Below are 22,712 nucleotides of genomic sequence, written 5' to 3'. Positions count from 1 at the left end.
TACGTAGGATTATAAATCATATTTCAATAAGACATGTAGAGACCGATTTTAAGGCATGCATTTCTTACGGTGTTTCCATATTTTTGTCCACACCCTGTAGCTATATAATTATTATATACATATATATATATTTCTACAGAATCTACTGATGAAGATTGATGCTTTTCATTATATCCAGCTGGGAACTGCATACAGGTAATATCACTTTATGCTTTAAACCATATAAGAAAAAAATCACAGGTTGAGCTACCCTAAAACATAACCTTTATTACATCATTCTAAAATACAATATAGCCTTATAAACAAAACTAGTCACCCACAGGTGATAAGCCGTCAGAGTAATACAGAGTAGATGACTTATATTTGATGCATCCATATACGGTGATAATAAAATAAACATTATGACTGACCCTCCTAATACCCTAATAAATATGTCCTTGCCTATCAAGCGCGAAACCTGCCCTGACAAGGGCGATCCTGTACACGTGACTCGTATTAAAATCTTTTTGCACCCTGAAATAGGGCTTCTAGCCCATGTGATCAGTATATGGGACATCATAGAGCCAGCATTGAGGAAAACAAACGCTACTACGATTGCTTGTCCTCATAAAGAATGATAAGGAATGCATCGGTTGACAGTACATTCCCCTGTATATAAGAGGAGATACACCGCCAACATGCAAGCATTTTTATGCCCACACAAAAGACCTAATCAGCTGACAAATAAGGTAATTCATACATGTGCACTTTCACTTGTCTGATGATTAGCAAATGAATGCTTGGGCCTGCTCATCAGTCCATGTAAAAGAACTTGTATTTATCTCGATTACAGGCACTTAACTTCGTTAATTTTGCCAAATCTGTCTCTTATAAATCAAAATCTGCTTGTCGTTTGTCAGAGAGTATTTTCTTTTACTTTTCCTTACAATCACTTTCATAGGGGTCTGAAGCCTGTCCCTGATGAGGAAGTCATAGAGTCATATGGTGGCACGCCGCATATTCCACTTATTGAGATGAGTGATTTCTACGGGAAGGTAACCATTTTCTCCCCACAAAACTGACAGAACTCTAGTGTAATATAGAATTGTTCCATCTCATGGTCCATTTAACGTAATTAAATTCTTCTCCACAATATAAATAATTCAGAAATTTTTTTCCTTTTCCATTTTTATTTTATTGCTTTTAGTACATATGAGAACATTTGTGTGAGGCACATTGTAGGAACTGCACTTATTTTTGTTCAGTTCCATCCCCAATGTAATCCATTGACATTCCCTTCCCTACTCCACCTACTTTATTTGTACCTGTTCCTGCATTTACCTGTGGTAGCATGCGGTAAAAGCTATGTTCACAATAAGTTTGAAGCCCCCAATGTATACTCTAAAACAGTGTCCTTTTGGCTTCCATTAGACTGGTATACATTGATGTCTTATTTTGTGGTATGGGATAGCTTAGCAGACTAGAATTTTTTACAAATGCAAGCGTATGAGTGACATAATATATACAATGTCTTCTTGTGTAGTTGGTTGAGAAGAGGGTATAATCAGAGAGGTACAGCAGGTGGATAAGAAATGCAACTAACTGCAGTATTTTGGAGGCATTTTGACCAATAACACTGAATAGTACTAGTCTGAGGAGCAGGAAGCAGAAATGTCTTGTGCTTGCTTGCCAAAGAAAATTCCTGGAGACAAGTTAAAGGGGTTGTCCCGAGAAAGCAAGTGGGGGTAAGCACTTCTGTATGGCCATATTAATGCACTTTGTAATATACATCGTGCATTAAATATGAGCCATACAGAAGTTATTCACTTACCTGCTCCGTTGCTGGCGTCCCCGTCTCCATGGTGCCGTCTAATTTCAGCGTCTAATCTCCCGATTAGACGCGCTTGCGCAGAAGGGTCTTCTCCCTTCTCTTGGGTCTCGGCACGAGCGGAGTTCTGGCTCCGCTCCCTTCTACGCGTCATCGCGTAGCTCCGCCCCGTCACGTGTGCCGATTCCAGCCAATCAGGAGGCTGGAATCGGCAATGGACCGCACAGAGCCCACGGTGCACCATGGGAGAAGACCCGCGGTGCATCGTGGGTGAAGATCCCGGCGGCCATCTTGCTAAGGTAAGGAAGCGCGGGGATTCGGGTAAGTACTAAACGTTTTTTTTTTTTAACACATGCATTGGGTTTGTCTCCCGCCGAACGGGGGGCCTATTGAATTAAAAAAAAAACCGTTTCGGCGCGGGACAACCCCTTTAACACAGGCAGAACACTAAGTTAAGGTATCAAGATGAGAAATTTGTGTCTTGCATAAGTGAACCCAGTGACAAATGCCATCGCCAAGACCCTGAAGTTAACGTGTAACTAAACTTTTTCAAAAAACTTCTGACATGCGATAGTAATATGTCAGAAGTTGTCCAGGTAGGAGATACTTGGTCAATCATGACCTTGAAAAACGTCTCCGTTATGGAGAGACTCTTTATAGTTCCACACACCTCCGGTTTAGTCATGTCTCCATTAAGGTAATCTTGTTGTTGCCATGTTATAGTTGGTAATTTTAGCTGGTCTAGACATTTTTGGATCTGGCCTTATCCGATAGGCTCTTTCCATGTAGCAAAACAAATTTAGGCCTACAGAAGTGGGCAGATCTCTCTCACACAAGCGTAGTTGTCGACCTTCTCTGGTAAGTTTACCAGCCTGGTCCCTGCGCTCAGCCAATCAGAGGCAGCTCTCACTCACCCATTCATGAACTACTTTCAAGATCCTCTCATTTTTCTTCTAATCGCTTTGTCTCAGCCAGGTTTTTTCACAGGTTTGAGTGGATACTTTCCTTTTATCTTCTACAAGCTTAATTCTTTGCTCTAAGTGTTATGTTGGTTGACCTCATGCTTTTACCGAGACAATGAGGCCTTAATTGTGGTTTCCAGAGTTCTCTGAATATCTGAAGCCATCCTTATAGCAACTTCTGTTGCCATTTTTTTTAATAATCTAATAATGATAAATCTTCGACTCTTGAGCCGTCTCTAGAGGTGTTTTATGTAGTGATTTCATGCTTTGTAAGAGCATTCTCACTGGTCACTTTGAGCATGTTGAGCACAAAAGGTTGTATTAATACATTATAGTTGTGGTTTTTATTGCTCGACTTTTGACCGTTCCGAAGGAGATAGTGGTCCATAGACAGTATTTGTAAAATGTACTAGATTACCATTTGCAACAATCTGCCTTCCAGATATCTTTTTTTCATTATTTTTTCCCCCTTCAATAGCTGATCTCTTATGGACATTTACTATTGTGTATAGAATATCCTTCTTGGGCAATCTCCTTTAGATACTGGTTGCTCTTTTATGCCTCCTTATGAAGATTTCCTTTTATATTGGAAAGCCATGCAGAGAGCTAGGAATATTTGCAAGCTGCATGCACACTGGGGATACATGCAGGCGGCTTGTGCACTTGGATGCCACCCCCTTAACTTCTATTCCTTTTTCCAGTCCAAAATGGTTTACCTTCCCATCTCCAGTTTTTATAACAAGAATGTTATTGATAATGGTGCTAATTGAATAGGAGAGCCTATTCCAACCTTTTGGACACCACCATAAAAATTTCAAACAACTCAATACAGACGTCCCTATACCGAAAACCGATTGGTTGGCCCACATACCTCAGATGGGACAATTCCCATCCTTAACACAACAAAAAGTCCATCATCTACAGCCAGGCCATCAGATACAATCGGATTTGCTCCAACTCTACAGATAGAGAGGGACATCTATACCATCTTGGGACATTTTTAAATTAGGGCTACCATCCTATCTCAATTGATTACCAAATCACCAGAGCCATTAGGATACTCAGAAATCAACTACTGCAATACAAGGAGAAGGAAAGAAACAATTGTGTACTTCTAGTAGTGACCTACAATCCGCAAATAAAGATACTAAGGAAACCACAAAGAAACTCCACCATACCCTACACAAGAATGACCATCTGAAAACCATATTCCCAGACCCTCTGCTTCTATAGTACAGGCAACCTCCAAATTTGAGGAACTTTAAATTAGGAGAGCATTGCCCTTTGACACACAAAAAGGAACTTATTCCTGTAAGGTAAGGAGCTGCAATACCTGCTCTTATATACTGTGCGCAGACAGGATACAAATCCCCAACACACAGCAAGACTATAAGATCCCGGGGGCTATCACATGTTCCACCTCCAATGTTGTGTACCTGATCCTGTGTAGTAAATGTACTGTTGAGGGCCTTTATGTTGGGGAAACAGGGCAAAAACTGAAAGCCAGGATGAGATCTCATCGCCATACAATTAAACAGAGGAAGACAGAATTACCTGTGGCCGAGCACTTCTCTAACTATGGACATGACCTAGGAGATTTGAGAGTTATGATATTGAAGGATGGTTTCAAGTCACAAAGCCATAGAATAATTTGGCAATAGAAATTTATAACAACTTTTGACATGTTCAATGGAGGACTAAATTATTCACAAGGATTTATGGGAGGTATGAGAATTGTATAGCGTAGATAAAGAACACTTTTGGCCTGGTGACCCCCCAACAGTAATTCAGGAACCATAGACGTTCACTCCCTTATCAGTGTCTAGTTAAGAATGTTTTTGTACCTGTTGCAGTATTTCTGGCCTGAGGACCCCCCAACAGTAATTGAGGGACCATAAAACTTTCACTCCCTTATCAGTGTCTAGTTAAAAATGTTTGTCCTTTTAAGTAAAAACCAATCACATCCATGTCTGTGCCTTGTCATAAGTATGTATGTTATAAGTGTGTATAAATATTCATGCCTCTTCAGATCTATTCCATTTTAGCCTAAAGAAGAACCCAAGAGGTTCACAAGCTCACTATTACATCATGTATTTTGTTAGACATTAAAAGGTATCATATCTACAAGATTACTTGGTTTCTCTTGCTGGGAACAATCACATTTTGCTCTACTGGCTAACACGGTACCAAACCTTTGTTTTCATTATACTTTTTTTCTAGAAATGTAGCAATAGATATTACTTTTCACATTTGATTACAGATATGTCCTGTTGGATTCAGTACATTGGTAAATCATGCTATGAACATTTACTGCCATGACAATGGTATGAATCTATTATAGGGTCCAACAATGAAGCAGTTCATGGATATTTTCTCTCTACCTGAGATGACTCTGATTTCCTGTGTTACTGATTTTTTCATCAGCCATGGTATTGACTTTGACCCAGCTCATCTTTATAAAGATACAACAGTAAGTCTCAAAATAATTATTAAAGGCTTCTTTCCAGCTCGGATTTTTATGGCATATCCATAGAATCCATAAGATATGCCATAAAAGTCAGATAAGTGGGGGTCCCACCTCTGGGGTCCACACTGATCTCTAGTTGTGGCCCCCACAAACCTGCTGTCCAAGCATTAGGAAAACAGCCAAGTAGGTTTCACTTTACTGTTTAAATGACTCCCATTCCATTGATATCAATCAGGGTTACACACACAATAGAGCACAGCAAGCTGTGCTGTTTCCGTACTTCCCAAGTTATGACTGGAGTATAGCTTACTGTACTATACTGTGTATGTAAATTTGATTGACTTCTATGTTTGCCTACAGGCAGATCCTGCTAAAAAAGTCTTTAGGGCCTTTTGCTTCGGTCATCAATCACCCAAATGATTGTACCCAATAATTGCCTAGTGTAAAGCTGTGCAACAATGAATGATTATTCGCTAATTCATCCTTGACTGCATTTTTTATGCTGACCTAAACATTGTTTGTAGGTTGACACATTCTCTTGTGTTAATGTGCGAAGAAAAAACCTTTGTTGTTGTAACTAGAGATGAGCGAGCACGCTCGGATAAGGCAGTTACTCAAGCGAGCATCGCTCTTCTCGAGAAACTGCATTCTCGCTGAGCAGGCTCAGGGGGCGGTAGGGGTGAGCGAGGGGCGGCGAAGGGGAGAGTGAGAGAGATCTCTCCACCGCTTCCCTGCTACCCCCTGCCACTCCCCCGAGCCTGTTTGGACGAGAATGCAGTTACTCGAGAAGAGCGATGCTCGCTTGAGTGACTGCCTTATCCGAGCGTGCTCGCTCATCTCTAGTTGTAACCCATCAATGTAAAACTAAACAACTCTATGAGGCTGGTCTAACACGACTGCATTTCCATTGCGGAATCCGTGGTCAGCGGCCGCACGAAGGGCTTGCAGCAAAAAGCATGCATTAAGGGTATGTAAAAATAGCTTTTTCCTTCACAGTCATTAAAACTAATTGCGATTTCCACGAGCGGAGGAAAAATCGCAGCACTCTGTATTTTGCTGCAGACTTCTCGCAGGCGGCATCCATTAAAGTCAATGGAAGCTGTCTGACCCACGTCCCATCTGCATTTGACATTATGGATAGGTTGCGGGCACCCGCGTCACCACCTAGCAATGGCACGGGAAAAACTAACATTTTACATAAAAAATCTGTACTGCGCATGACCGACGGCGTGCGTCCACAATCATACGCAATACAGGAGAAAGCAGGTACACTGGGTCGCTGGTCGGGGTCAGACCTGGATTCCACTTCAGGCTTCCACATGGAGAACACGGATCGGCCATGTGAGACCAGCCTAACAGTATTTGACACTCCTTACAGGTAGTTTATTTGCCTGTGTAAAAGGACCCTTGGAAAGACAAGATTAACACTGTACTAAAATAATTAAGATCATGTTGTCATATTTACAATTAAATTCTTCATTTTGATAAGACCAGTTTAACACAGCGTAATTTGATGCAGTTATTAAAATGCTTTTTATTTTGCATTGAATCTAAGTTTTGGTTACAGAACAAAACCGAGCTTTATGAATCTTGTGTAAAGTCAGTTACTTTCGCAAGAGATAGTACTTGCTGAATAAATAATGAGGAAAATCTTGTCTTTTTGCCTTTTCTGAGCCATCAGGTTTGTTACATTTTCAGTTTAACCTTAGTGGAAATATGTATTTAACCTACAGTAGTTTTTAAATACAGTTAATGGGTATTTAGAGTACGGTAATCGGATTTTTTTCAATAGGATGCAATTCGTGATGTTCATGTTAAAGGAATGATGTATGATTGGATTGAAAAAGACATGGGTAAGTCTGATGGTGATGATTATAATATGCATAGTGTCATTGTATATACTACTCCTATATGTAATTTGTCATGGGATGAGACTTAGGAGAGGTTCCGTTTTGCACTGGATGTGGTTGACTTGTGTACTCATTTATGAATGTGAAGCTGCAAGTTCAGAGCTCAGTGGGGAGGTGTTCCATGTAAAGCATGCTTTCCTTCTCTTCTCCTAGCCTACATACTAGTCTATCATCTCTCACACTGACATACCTGTGTGCATGTAAGCTATGAAAAAATGACGCTCAGGATTTTCCTTCAGAGACATGTATATAGCACTAAACTGCTTTAGTGTATGTCACCAATACCTCTAAAATGCTCAAGAGAAGGTTAGAAGGGAGCAGTGGAGTAACACAGGATTGCAGAATCCAACTAGTTTGAGTTTCTTTGTATTCTGTAACAATAAAAGGCACATTAGTATTATTATTATGTTACAGTTAAATATTTTAAATAATGACAAAGTCAAAAAGTCACTTCAGTTTCACTGTCATTTAATTTTTTTCTTTTAATGAATAGAATAGCTAATTATAAACTATTCTCATATAACAATTCATTAATTGCTGCTTTTTATTTCATAAGTTTACATACTTTCCCTCCACAATTTAGTTTTATAAGCCTGCAGGCGGCTTCTCTTCTTCAAATCGGCCCGCTCGCAACCGGACCTGATACACTGTCTATGTGTCAGTGAATCCTGTTGTAACATACACCTCATGCACTGAGACAATGTCCCAGAGCATCGCGTTCTGCCGGGAATTGGACGCGATCTGAGGAGGAGAAGCCATTTGCAGTACAGAACGGCTTCTCCTCACACAGCACTGTTATATGGGAACTGTGTCTGCCCTAGACATCACAGTGCAGAAGGGAGCTCTGTATTCAACCATGTAATAGCTGAATACGGACTTCCCTAGCAATGGCTTCTCCAAGCTGCATATAGGTTTTCTTAAAAAGTGTATAGAATAAGCTAATTGAACATATTGTAAAAATGCTTATAATTGCGTATTCTGTACACTAATAAAAATAAAGAAATGACTCTTACACTTTAAGAACAATTAAAAAAATCCAGTAATTTAAAATGTGCATATTTAAGTTTACTACGAGCTTACTCACTCAGGCGTATGTCACCCATGTATTATGCTCGTACTTTTCACGTGCATAGTACGCGGTGCTAAAAGCTCCTTGCATTCAATAGATTTGTCAGATTTGATATAGAAAACTTTGACTGCACAGAAACTTGAACTTGACCTTATTAAATATTTTCACAGTGAAGTGAAATGCTGACTGCAAGCCAAATGGTGGACCAATGCCATATGTGTTCGAAACATGCAGTTGGGTCCAGAAGTATTTGGACAGTGACACAACTTTCCTAATTTAGCTTTTGTACACCACCACATTGGATTTGAAAGAAAGCCATCAATATATGATTGAAATGTAGACGTTCAGCTTTAATTCACGGAGCTTGTAAAACATTGTTGTCATTCCTAAATGGTTAATACCATATTTTTGTTAGAGTTCTTCCATTTTCTCAGGCTCAAAGGTAATTGAACAGTTGACTACTTAGCCGTTTCATGGTCTGGTGCGGCCTGTCTCCTCATTATCTCATGACAGATTAAGTAGATAAAAGGTCTCAAGTTGATTCAAAGTGTTGGATTTGCATTTGGCAGCTGTTCATGGGAGCTCTTAACCCCTTAGTGACGAAGCCTGTTTGCGCCTTAGTGACAGAGCCAAATTTTGGAAATCTGACATGCGTCGTTCAACGTGGCATAACTCCGTAAAGGCTTTACATACCCCAGTGATTCTGACATTGTTTTTTCGCCACATGTTGTACTTCATTTAGATTGTAAAAAGAGACCGATATAATTTGTGTATATTTATTAAAAGTACCAATATTGGAAAAATTTTGAAAAAATTGTCATTTTTTCACATTTTCAACCGTAATATCTCAAATATGTCCAAACATACTGTACAAATTTTTGATAAGATATGTATTTCCATCTGTTTACTTTATTCTGAATGCACACTTGAAAAACGTTTGTGTTTTTTTTAACCATTTAGAGGACGTACAAATTTAACATTACTTTTCAGCATTTTGAGGAGCACTTTGTTTTCCTGCACCAAGGCAAGTTTGCAAAGGCTCATAAGTGTCAGAATAATAGATACACCCACAAATGACCCCATTTTAAAAACTACACTCCTTAGTGTATTCACTGAGGGGGGTCATGAGTATTTTGACCCCACCAGTTTTTATCAGGAATTAGTTCAATTTAGGGGAGAAAAAATAAAATTTCATATTTTTGCAAATATGTCATTTTAAAGACATATTTTTTTCCTATAGAGCCCATGAAAATGAGGATTTACACACCAAAATGGATACCCCCGTTTCTCCCGTGTTCAGAAACATACCCATTGTGGCCCTAATGTCATGTCTGGATGCATAACGGGAGCCAAAATGAAAGGAGTAGTCGGTGTCTTTCAGAACATAAATTTTCCTTGAAGGCGTTTTAGGCCCCATAGCACTTTTGTAGAGCTCTTGAGTGGCCAAAACCAAAGAGAACCCCCACAAGTGACCCCATTTTGAAAACTAGACCCCTTAACGAATTTATCTAGGGGTGTACTGACCATTTTGACCCCACAGTTTTTGAATGAATTCAAGCCAAGCAAATGGAAAAAATTGTGATTTTCGTTTTTTTGTCAATTCTGTCATTTTAAAAACAGCTTTTTTTGTACAGCACACGCATGAATGAAGCCTTTCACCCCAAAATGGATACCCCTGTTTCTACCGTGTTCAGAGACATACCCATTGTGGCCCTAATCTCATGTCTGGATGCACAATGGGGCTCAAAACGAAAGGAGTAGTCGGTGGCTTTCAGAACATAGATTTTCCTTGAAGGCGTTTTAGGCCCCATAGCACATTTGTAGAGCTCTTGAGCGGCCAAAATCAAAGAGAACCCCCACAAGTGACCCCATTTTGAAAACTAGACCCCTTAACGAATTTATCTAGGGGTGTACTGACCATTTTGTTTCCACAGTTTTTGAATGAATTGAAGCAAAGCAAAAGGAAAAAATTGTGATTTTCGTTTTTTTGGCAATTCTGTCGTTTTAAAAATTGCTTTTTTGGTACAGCACACACATGAATGAAGACTTGCACCCCAAAGTGGATACCCCTGTTTCTCCCGTGTTCAGAGACATACCCATTGTGGCCCTAATCTTTTGTCTGGATGCACAACGGGGCCCAAAATAAAAGGAGTAGTCGGTGGCTTTCAGAACAGAAATTTAGCATGAAGGTGATTTAGGCCCCATTGCCCACTTGTAGAGCCCTTGAGCGGCCAAAACTACAAAGAACCCCCACAAATGATCCCATTTTGAAAACTAGACCCCCTAACGAATTTATCTAGGGGTGTACTGTGTATTTTTACCCTACAATTTTTGAATAAATCTAAGCAAAGCAGTAGGAAAAAAATTACAATTTTCCTTTTTTTGGCAGTTTGTATCAATTTAAAAACTGTTTTTTTTTGTACAGCACATATAGGGATGAAGACTTTCACCCCAAAATTGATACCCCTGTTTGTCCCGTGTTCAGAACCATACCCCTTGTGGCCCTAATCTACTTAAAGCACGCATGGCTAGGCCTATAATGGAAGGAGCACCCGTTGGATTTTAGGGTACAACGGAATAAATTCCAGGCCCCATTGCCCACTTGTAGAGCCATTGAGCGTCTAAAACGATAAAGAACCCCCACAAATGACCCCATTTTAAAAACTAGACCCCTTAACGAATTCATCTAGGAGTGTACTGCGTATTTTGACCCCACAGTATTTGAATAAATTTCAGCAAAGCAGAAAGAAAAAATTACGATTTTCATTTTTTGGGCAATTTTGTCAATTTAAAAACAGTTTTTTTTTGTACAGTGTACATAGGAATGAAGACCTTCACCCCAAAATGGATACCCCTGTTTGTCCCGTGTTCAAAAACATACCCATTGTGGCCCTAATCTACTTACAGGACACATGGCTAGGTCTATAATGCAGGGAACACCCGTTGGATTGCAGGGCACAACTGAATACATTCCAGGCCCCATTGCCCACTTGTACGGAATAAAAATTGACTCCCTAAAAATCCCCCCCCCCTCCACGCCCTTTTCGGCGTTCCCCAAATCTTAGATAAAAGTAATAATGTGAACTGTGTGGTATTTCCAAAGACGGGTAATTATGGAGGCTGGTTGGGATGGGCACATAGGGCAATAAAACCGGGTATCCCCCCTCCTCTCATGCTTTTTGGGGGTCATTTTTTGACCTCAGTGGCAGGGATGGGGTGTAAAAAGTGGCGTTCCGTGAGTCTCCGTAAGCTTGACGAGGTGCGGCGGTCTCACACAGAAGGCGCTCAACAAGGTGCTCCTGGAACTGCAGGAAGGCGAGCGTTCCCGGGGCTTCTTGTAAATTGCGTATTACAGGTAGCGGTCTGAATAACGCCGGGCTCACACAGCCGTAGGTGGATCCCGGCTGTGAGCCGGCCGTGACCCTACATACGGCCGCGTAATGTACTGCGCATAACTGCGTACTTACACGGGCGGTCATGCGCAGTACAATTTTTTTTTTTTTGTTGTTTGCATTTCCCGAACCCTCGCTTAGCGATGACGCTACAACGTAGTTGCGTACGGGCTGCGGGTATATCCACGACCATGGAGCACAATAGGCTCTATGTTGCCGATATCCGCGGTAAAATAGAACCTGCTGCGTTCTCTTTTCTGCGAGTGGATTACACAATTCCAACCCGCTAATGTGAGCGGAATTGTGTAATCCAATGCGATTGATCTGCGTATTACCGCGCATCAGAAGCATGCGGAATCAGTAATTCCTATCCGGTCATGTGAGACCGACCAAAGGTAGATCGCTACCTTTTTATCACGTGACCGGGGACCGCTCAACGAGGCCACCCGTCACTGCTCCGAGAGCAAGGAGATATTAAGTTTCCTGAGCTCCCCGACTCCTGCGCATGTGTGCGGTGTTTTGCCGGCGGTCGCATGCACAGAATACGGGAAAGTTCACGGAAGAAGATTGCGTCGGGGGTGCAAATACGGAGGCCTCCGGTAAAAAATTTTATCTCCTCTTACTGATCGCATCGGTGAGGGGAGATGAACCTTCCCCTTTTTTTAACTTTTACGTGACCGCCATTATTCTTTGGATAACGGCGAACACGTGATCAGAAACCGCTCACCGCGGCTCTCCGTGAAATCTCTAGGCTCTCGGCTAAGTTTTGTAGCCAGGAGCAGGGAGATTTTAAAAAACCACGGCTTTTGCGCATGCGCCTGCCACATTGGTGAAGGGCGCGTGCGCAGAAGCTGGGGTGAGGTCCGCGGATAAATCCGCAGGCCTTAGGTATGTCATTTCATCCTCCCTCACGGATATGATCCGTGGGGGGAGATGAAACGCAAGGTTTTTCAACTTTTTAAAACTTTTTTTTACTTTTTGCACTTTTTTTTTTTTTACCTTTTACCCCTTTTTTATTTTTTATTTTTAACTTTTTGCACTTTTTTTTTTTACTTTACATGATCACTGTCATCCATTGGATGACAGTGATCATGTCCCTGGTGACATCCCTCTGCTCTTGGCTACACATGGCAGCCAGGAGCAGAGCAATTTTGAATTTCCCGGGGCTCGAGCCCCTCTGTGCACGCGCCCGATGTCAATCATCGGGCGCGCATGCGCAGACGGGGATTTCGGGTCCCGGGACATCGGGACATCGCAGAGGACCGGGGGTGAGTATCTTCACCTCCCCTCATGGATCCGATCCATGAGGGGAGGTGAAACTTTACTTTTCTTTTACTTTTTCAACTTTTTCGCGATCACCGCTATCGCAATGGATAGCGGTGATCGCGGGCCCGGGGACCGCTCACAGTGGTCCCCGGTAACACCTCCTGGCTCCCGGCTACCTTCAGGAGCCGGGAGCCAGGAGATTTTAAATTTGCCGGGGACACCCGGGCTTCTGCGCGTGCGCGTGTCGTCATCGCCTGGCGCACATGCGCAGAAGGCCGCCGGCGGGTCCGGGAGGACCAGATCTCCGGGGAACACCGCCGACAAGCCGTGTGAGTATTTTCAGCTGCCGTGATGGATCCGATCCATCATAGCAGCTGAATTACTACTTTTTTACACATTTTTGTTTACTTTTTTGCGATCGGCGCTATTCATTTTATAGCGCCGATCGCAATACCGGGGGGGACAGCCCGCATCCTGGGATGACAGCTCCATGCTGTCGGCTACCTGCGGACACCGACAGCATGGAGCTGTCACGTCCTCAGGCCAGTGGGCATCAATCCAAAGAGGATGCATAAAACTACGTCCTCTAGGATTTAGGCCCACTTTCTGAGGACGTAGTTTCCCGATGGGGCCGTCGTTAAGGGGTTAATATGTGGTTGAGGTATAAGTGCACATAAAGGAGGCATCATTAGGAGGCTGAAAAAAATCTAAAATATCAAAGAGAGAAAGCAGAAACTTAAGGAATGGCCAAATGTACTCTTTGGTAAGTGCTTAAAAAGAAGGAAAGCACTGAAAAGCTGTACAACATCAAAAAGCCTAAAAGAACGCAGAAGACAACTGGTTGCCCTCAACTACAGAAAAGCCATATATTACTTTTCTAGAAAGCATCTAAAACAGCCATTCAATTCTAGAACAAGATTCTTTGTACAGATGAAACCAGATGGACTGATGAAGTACCAGAAGGATGGGAGAGGAGAACAGTATAAAGAAAAAAGGAAGGACTCCTGATCTGAAGTATGCCCCATCATCTGTCACATGGTAGAAGGAGTGTTATGGCATGAGCGTGTGTGTTACCAATGGAACTGGGCCTCTGGTGTTTATTCATGATTCGACTGCGGGATGAATTGTGAAGGATATAAAGTAAGGCTTCATATTCAAATTCAGTGTACTTCACTGTAAAGATGTGTAATGAAACGTCAGGATAGGTCATCAATTATTTTATCGGCTGGGGTGGTGCACAGGACCCTGAGCAATCAGCTGATTGTGCGCCCGCTGACAGCGCCGCAATTATGCAGCAGAAGTCTCTGCTCCGACCTCTTTGATGTGGCTGGCGCTTGTAACTGAAAGTGCAGCTCTCATTGAAATCAATGTGAGCCGTGTCTACTGTTACAAGCGTCGGCCACTTCACAGAGGTCAGAGCAGAGACTCCGCTCCGACCCCTATGTATTTGTGGAGCTGTCAGCGGGCACACATCAGTTGATTGGTCGGGGTCCCGAGAAACGGACTCCAGACGATTAACTATTGATGACTTATCCTGAGGATACATCATCAATAGTATTCTCCCCGGAAAACCCCTTTAAGGCAAATAAATGGAATATTCTTCAATGGCCAAATCAATCATTTGGCCTCATCCTGACTGAGTTTTTCACTTGATGAAGACAAACCCAAAAACAGACCCACAAACAAGGCACAACAGGAAACGCAGCACTGAAGTATCTGAAGCAACTAAACTCATTATTTGATGATGTCAGTGGGTTACAGATGTCAGACAGTCAATGGCAAAGTATTTGTATTTAGAAATTAAAAATATTCCTTATATTGATTATTGTCAGTTTGTTCAACCATTTTTGAGAAGGACTTTGTAGAACATGGCTATAATTCCAAAATGGTCAATGCAATTTGTTTTAACCTCTTAAATTAAAGCTGAACATCTACACTTCAATCACATATCAATGGTTTTGTTATAAATGCCTTGTGGTGATGTACAAAGGTCAAATGGTGAAAGCTGTGTCACTCTCCAGATATTCCTGGACCTAACTGTATATGAAACTTAAAGACCATGCACATGCCCTAATATTACATATATACCCACATGCTAGAATATTGTATAAGTTAACCTTATGTCTTTAAGATATCTGCTGTGCTAATATATGACGTGCAGTACATAAGTTCATATGCCCTTTACATTATATTTAGACATGTAAGGCTAGAGTACTCTTTAATCCCCAACAGTCACGTGAAAATTGGAAAACTCACTTGAATATATCACTTTTTTATTGTAGAATTTTAATTTGTCTCATGTGAATACCGTATTTTTTGTTCCATAAGACGCACCGGACGATAGGACGCACCCCTGTTTTAGAGGGGGAAAATAGGGCAAAATATTTTGAACTCACCCAGGGACAGTGCAGGGGATAGTGCCGGGCGACGGAGCAGAAGGAGCAGCAGAGGTCTGAAAACCCGGAACTCTGTGTCACAGCGGTGCTTCTGTGCAGCAGGAGGAAGGAAAGAAGCCATTTGGCGGAGGTGGAGAAGCAGCGGCAGTTCCCGCCGGCACTCACCACCAACCAGTGGTATGTATGGACGGCAGTGGGGAGGAGAAAAAACTGCTAACTAATCACACATTTGTTCATGCAATTGCGAGTTTAATGCGCGATCGTGCTAACTAAATTGTGTTAAACTTGTGATCATGCAAAAAAATGGCAATCGCAATGAATTTCGACACATTCACTCTATAAGACGCAGCAACTTTTTCTCCCTGCTTTGGAGGGAAAAAAATGCGTCTTATAGAACAAGAAAAATGCTATATTTGATGCAGAACTCAGTCGTCTTAGTGACATAACTAATTTTAGCCTTAACCCTTTTCAATCCAATTTGTATCCTGGTTTTCCTAGTGGGCTTACTCTTTTTCTGCCGTTATATAACGGCGCTATATGCTGGCTAAAGCCAGTACTGCATGAGGTGACACGTTGGATAGGCTCCGACAGCAGAGAGGCTGGCAATATACAGTAAGAGAACCCCGACGGACGTCTTCCAACATCAGAGCTGTACGGACTTAAATCACAATGTCTTCAGAGGTCAGACAGTGGATTGGAAAGGGTTAAGTGCCATAATTTCCCCTTTTGTTTTCCAACGGTCAAAACGTTTTATTTTATTTTTTTGTCACTGTAGCCTTATGACACCTTTTATTTTGCAGGATGAGTTTAAATTTTGTAGAAAACACAGGAGGTACATATAATGTATTACATAATTTTTATAATTTTTTTTTCCGCTGTGGGGCAGTGGAAAAAAAATCTATTTCACCATTGTTTTTGGTAATTTATTTCTATGATATTCACCATATGGTATAATTGTTGTTACCTTTATTCTATAGATCATTACGATTATAACACCAAATTTATAGATGTCTTATTATGTTTTACCAGTTTTGCACCATATTAACTTTTTTTCCAAAGACTTTTTGTGTTGCACCACATTCCAGAACTGGAGCATTTTTATTTTTCCATAGACAGAGCTGTATCAGGTCTGCTTTTTGTGGGACAGCTTGCAGTTTTTATTGGTACCATGTTAATGTATATACGATTTTTTAATTTTTTATTTCTCTTTTGAGAAAGTGAAATGAATAGAAAATGGCTATTTCTGCATTTTTAAAAGTTCCTTTCTTTTACAAAATTTACTGTGTTGGATAAGTAATGTAATATTTTATAGTACGAGTTGTTATGGATGTTGTTATACCAATTTAGTTTAGTTTTTTGAATTATTTTTTCAATATTTTAAAGCATTGTGTAAACGTTTTCAAAATATTTTTCTGTAAAAACGTTTAGATGCCACTGTCAGCAATGACTGCAGCATCTGCGAGTTTGAATATGGTAGAATAATGAGTAAATGATCAAGTCATTATCATTTCACTCCTTTTCTGGGAAAAAACTCATATGTGACAATCAGAGAGCAAATATGACTTCTGGGAGATATACTGAAGGACCACAGATCTTTTCTGTTGCCCCTGGTCTTCCCTCATCTTCCCTCTCTCCTCTACACAGTCACTAAAGAACGACAGCTGTAAATTCACTATTACCGATTCCAATTCAACGGCTGCAGCTCCCCTTCTGTAAGGGCTACTGACATGTCAGTAGTTTTGATAGACTTGGAGCTACAGCTGTTTAAAGTAGAATGAACTCTAATCATCCAAACCTGTAATGTCCTTTTTGTGCAGAACAAACAGAGTTCGTCCAAAATTGCTGGGGATTAAACTAGTAGCATAGGGTGTTAGTCTGTTGCCTCCATGTCAGTACACCAGTTCTCAGTTCTGTGACACATCATAGAGTTACACATGACTTTGACCAGTCTTACAGACAGCTCAGTGCACAGTAAGAGGACACATTTGCAACTGTTCATGCTAGTGAGAGGGTCTAGCATGAAGGATCACTGATTCTAGTGGGCATCAAACAATTTTTTATTTTTGACAAGTTAATCTCCCAACTAACGTTCTGAAGTCTTTTGCCACATAACTGATCCTGGCGGGCGTCTCACACATTGTTGCTATTAGTGTATCTCGACACCACCAGAAGCTAGGGGTTTGACAGGGGGAACGCCCCTCTCACACCCCTATTTCCCGATAGGGTCAAGCCACGAAGTCCTGTAACATGGCAGCATGTAAATGTAAGAATGTTAGCCTATAAATTAAAGTGACCCTCACCGTAAGGCTGCGGGGGCTGCCAAAAAGCATCTGTAGCCTGTCGTGAGTCTGAGGTCCCCAGCTGTCCCCCGTTGCATCTGGAGGCTACTTGTGGTCCGCTGCCTGTGTGCTGTGATGTAGGTGCTGGGCGCCGCCTCTGTGCTCTCTGAGTGGCAGTTCCTCCACTGCTGGCCCGCTACCTCAGTGCAGTCAGGTGGATGACGGCCGCCGCCTGGCTTCTGCCTCTCCTCCACTCCCCTGCTTACAGCTCCGAATGCTGCAGTAGTCCGCATCACGGCGCTTCGCCCATGACCAGGGAAGGGCACCGGTTTTGGTCGCCATGCCTAAAGGCGCTTAACAGCACTTTGCACTCCCTTGCAGCTGCGGAAAACGCTGTATGCCTTCGCAAGTAAGGCTTAGTGGCCTTCCAGGACCTACACGACCACCGCCTCTGCAGCCAATCACCATCAGTGGGTGTCACCCCCCTGTCGATCTTGACTCCACCAGGACTTCCCGGTGGCGTTAAGATACACTAATACCCACATTGTTATGTGATAGACATGATAATTAATTAGTATAAAATGTCTATCGATTTGTATAAACCAAATGTATTTTGCTATTGTAATGACTTTCAGCTCTGTGGAGTTTTAATGGACACACACACACTCTAATCATGGTGTTTGCTAGACAATGGATGTGCGATATAATGTTAGCTAAGTACATAGGAATTGCGCAAGAAGCCTCTAAGAGTTAAGGGCCATAGTGTTATATGCAATATCTGTGTTCAACACTGAGTGTTTACCTAGCCCCCACCCCTCCCATCCTGAAGCTATTTAAACAATGATTCATCACTACACGGAGGTGACTTCAGCTAGGGCAGAGTCCATGCCACATCAGCACTAGGAGAGGGTGGGCAGAGAGGCGGGAGATTCTATATGATCCGACAAATGAGAATCTTATATGTTACTGATGTAACCTGTTGCACGCCCATTCTATGTCTTTACAATAAAAGGCCCTGTCTGGCTGTTTCTGGGCAGAGAGCCATTTTGGATATGAGATTGATCGCTTATGTCTAATTTGCTCGACGATGTGTGCACACGATACAATTCGGAAGCTACAAAATACCCCAAAACCTGCTGGAGAAAACTATAATTCAGCACAGTTACAGCACTCATTGTTGTGTATATCATTGATCTTGATTTATGAATATTTTGGCAGTAAATTGTAAGAGTATACGGTATATGTGCTTTCATATAAATGCAATGAAAATAGTCATCTTTATACAGTCTTCTCTCGTTTTAGAACACTACATCCTTCACGGGGAGGACATTTTTGCCGTTTTGAATAGGCTTGTAAAACACAATAAGAAACTTTTTCTCATCACCAACAGTCCCTTCAGTTTTGTGTAAGAATTTCCACATCATTTATTTGTCTGTGTAACTTCTTTTAGGATGAATGTAAGTAACTTTTTATTTGACTGAACCCTCATATATTATTTGTACTTTAACTAGCTCAATTTAATTTAGGTTTACATAACTAGCCAGGCCATTTACAGCTAAGACTCTCTTCACACGAGCATTAGGGCTCTGTGTCACTTTGTTTCATTTTTGGAGCAGGGAAACAGAAATAAAACAAAAATAAATGTTTGTTTTTTCCCCCTATAGATTTCAATGAGTTTTCAATTGGCGGCTGTTCAAAACATACTGGTGTATGTGAAACAGTAGCTAGCAGAGGCCAGCTTGTAAATCCTAACACTGATTAGAAATTGTCGTCAGCCAGGAACCTCACTGTGTAAACATTGATTTTGTGCTGTGGTGATGACCTTATACTGTGTGATTGTTCGCAGTAAGCAAGTAATCTTGTAGATATGATACCTTTTAATGGCTAACAAAAATACATGATGTTATAGAGCGCTTTTGGGTCTTCTATGGAGGGGTCCATAGAAGATCCGAAAGCTTGCTGTAACATCATGTATTTTTGTTAGCCATTAAAAGGTCTCATATCTACAAGATTACGTGGTTTCTCTTGCTGGGAACAATCACATTTTGCCCCACTGGCTAACCCCGTACTAAACCTTTTTTTTTCATTTGACCTTGTACTATCAGTGTAGTTAGAAATGTCATAGAATAATACACTGTTTGCTTTTCTTGTGTTTTTTAGAGATAAGGGAATGAAGCACATGGTGGGGAAGAACTGGAGAGATCTGTTTGATGTTGTTATAGTACGTGCTGATAAACCTGCTTTCTTCACGGACCGGCGCAAGTATGTGCTATACACTGCTCAGTACAGGGATCCTACAGAAAGAATTTGGCATGCACTATTGTATTGGTTGTTATACCTGCATAAGAGGGGGAAAGTAAAGTGTGCATGCTTGTGAACGGGGCAAAATTTACTTAGACTTTTTACAAAATTTAAAACTTAAAGAAAAATTTAATGTAGTGACATGTCACAAGGTGGTACTGCTGGTATCAGGGAGGTGGAACCCTTTTTTATTCTAAGAATGGAAGGATCCTGCCCTCCCCTCCTGAACTGAGCCCAAATCTCTGTTTTGTCACAAAACCTGAAAGCAATATAGAAAGGGATATAGTGACAGAACCAACCAAATCTGTCAAATAATAATAAAACAATTATTACAAGTTTAATAGAATATCATGAAGGATACTAAAAACAGCAGAAGTGGTGGTTTACCCCCTTGTGATGATGTCAGTATTGAGTGTTTTTTACCCCCTAACAATCACATTAAAATTGGAAAACCCCTCCTAGAAATGTGACTTTTTTATAGTAGAATTTGAATGTATGTCTCATGACATTACTAATTTTTGTCTTAAAACATACCTTGAGTTTTCAAATGACTTTTCAGAATAAGCTGCTGTGTGTATACAGCGTCCCATAGGGAGACCCCAGACACCTGACATACGTGGGCAGCTGGGAGGGTTAAGTGCTGATGTGTCACGGTGGCACTTACCAGGCTCCTTCCCGGAGGGACACACACAGCAAAGGCCAGAGTAGCACTGCAGGCCACCGGGGACACTCCTAGCATAGAGAATGCCCACTAAACAGCAACTCAGGGAGATATTTGTCACGGGTGATGCCACCGTTCCTGCACACATCGGTATGACCCTTGGCGGATGATAAACTCAGCCACAGATGGTTCTTAGTACCACGGGTCTCTAAGAACGATTAGAGCCCAGCAAACTTTATTTGAAACTTGGCAACAAATATTGCAAGGCAGTTCAGTTGTTAACTTCACAGTGCAGGTAAAAGACTAGACTTCAAAACGTAGTACCTCCACGCGGCTCTCATAAGCTCCAAGACGCACGTGTGAACAGAGATTATTATCTTTCAGTACCTCCACCAAGTCTTGGAGATGCGTGGGTCTGACAATTAAAGGGTGTACCTCTATGCGGTGATCCAGGCGGCCGTGTAAGAAAATCACACGATAAGATAGTACCTCTGCACTGGCCTTGAGAAGAAGTCGTTACTTACAAATACTCTCTCACTCTTGTGGGCTCACTCCATCAACAACCAGTCTCATGCAACACAGGAAATCTCTCCTCCTCTTCCATGCTTCAGTACATGGGAACTGAAGATGTCCCCATGTACCTGGATCTCCTGAACAGCAACACTCCTGAAGATATGGACCCTTTCCCACTCTCATACATTCACTTTTATAACCTCATCTCGTACCAAATGACATGACAGACTTGATACATTTACATGCAGGCTTTGGATTTTACAGACGTTAACCTCTCAAGCGCTGCTCTCAAGACAGTTTTTGCACAGTGCATTTACATAGGACATGTATAACATTTATGGAGGGAACCAGGATAATGTACCTTTGCCACTACATGTACATGAAGAATAATACTTTCTGGGCGTTATTTAACATAGTAACATTGTATGTTAGACCGATAAAAACATATGACATCCAGTTTAGCCTATTACCCCACAATGTTTATCCAGAGGAAGGCAAAAAAAAACCAATGCGGTAGAAACCACTTCTCCTCATTTATGGGAAATAAATTCCTTCCCAACTCCAATCTGGCAATCAAAATAATCTCTGGATCACCGACCTTTCTGAAGTTATTTGTGATTATAACATATATGTAACGCTGAACAAAGGTCTGACCAGTGACTTGTAAATAGGAAGAACAATGTTCTCACCATGTGCCCCTAGAACTCTTTTGATGCCCCCAATGATCCTATTTGCCTTGCCAGCAGCTGCCTGACACTGGTTGCTCCAGTTAAGCTTCCATTTAAAGGGGTTGTCCCGCGAAAGCAAGTGGGGTTCAGCACTTCTGTATGGCCATATTAATGCACTTTGTAATGTACATCGTGCATTAATTATGAGCCATACAGAAGTTATTCACTTACCTGTTCCGTTGCTAGCGTCCTCGTCTCCATGGAGCCATCTAATTTCAGCGTCTAATCGCCCGATTAGACGCGCTTGCGCAGTCCGGTCTTCTCCCTTCTGAATGGGGCCGCTCGTGCCGGAGAGCTGCTCCTCGTAGCTCCGCCCCGTCACGTGTGCCGATTCCAGCCAATCAGGAGGCTGGAATCGGCAATGGAACGCACAGAGCCCACGGTGCACCATGGGAGAAGACCTGCGGTCCACCGTGGGTGAAGATCCCGGCGGCCATCTTCGAAAGGTAAGTAAGAAGTCACCGGAGCGCGGGGATTCGGGTAAGTACTATCCGGTTTTTTTTTTTAAACCCCTGCATCGGGTTTGTCTCGCGCCGAACGGGGGGGCTATTGAAAAAAAAAACAACCCGTTTCGGAGCGGGACAACCCCTTTAACTAAAACCCCCAAGTCCTTTTCCATGTCAGTGTTCCCTAGTAGTTTCCCATTTAGTGTGGTGACATGTATTTCCTCTGTCCATTTGCATAACTTTTCATTTATCAGTGTTAAATCTAATTTGCCAGATTTCTGCCCCCAATTTATCCAGATCCTCTAGCAATCTCCTTGCATCCTCTCTGTGTTACTTTACATTGTTTTGTATCATCTGCAAATATTCATATTTTACTATGCAATCCTCCTACCTGGTCATTAATAAATCTTTTAAAAAGAATAGGACCCAAAACCGACCCCTGTGGTTACCTGCTGGTAACGGTGACCCAATGTACCATTTATAACCACCGTCTGCTTTCTATTACTGAACCAGTT

The 22,712-nt window shown here is 41.8% G+C and overlaps 1 protein-coding gene across 3 annotated transcripts in view; it reads left to right on the top strand.

The window, feature by feature from the left end:
• Positions 1-22,712, top strand: part of NT5DC2 (5'-nucleotidase domain containing 2) — a 56,949-nt gene that overhangs the window by 21,786 nt on the left and 12,451 nt on the right. For 2 of the 3 annotated variants that reach the window (XM_066596323.1, XM_066596325.1), the window contains exons 4-10: positions 140-195; positions 941-1,034; positions 5,111-5,239; positions 7,029-7,089; positions 15,369-15,446; positions 18,851-18,953; positions 19,709-19,810. In XM_066596323.1, the coding sequence (XP_066452420.1) occupies positions 140-195; positions 941-1,034; positions 5,111-5,239; positions 7,029-7,089; positions 15,369-15,446; positions 18,851-18,953; positions 19,709-19,810 (623 nt within the window). The remainder of the gene's footprint in view (positions 1-139; positions 196-940; positions 1,035-5,110; positions 5,240-7,028; positions 7,090-15,368; positions 15,447-18,850; positions 18,954-19,708; positions 19,811-22,712) is intronic. The other variant, XM_066596324.1, reaches the window with a different exon arrangement.

This window comes from Eleutherodactylus coqui, chromosome 3 (assembly GCF_035609145.1).
Source record: "Eleutherodactylus coqui strain aEleCoq1 chromosome 3, aEleCoq1.hap1, whole genome shotgun sequence".
Classification (NCBI taxonomy): domain Eukaryota; kingdom Metazoa; phylum Chordata; class Amphibia; order Anura; family Eleutherodactylidae; genus Eleutherodactylus; species Eleutherodactylus coqui.
This window is presented reverse-complemented; position numbering and strand designations above follow the sequence as displayed.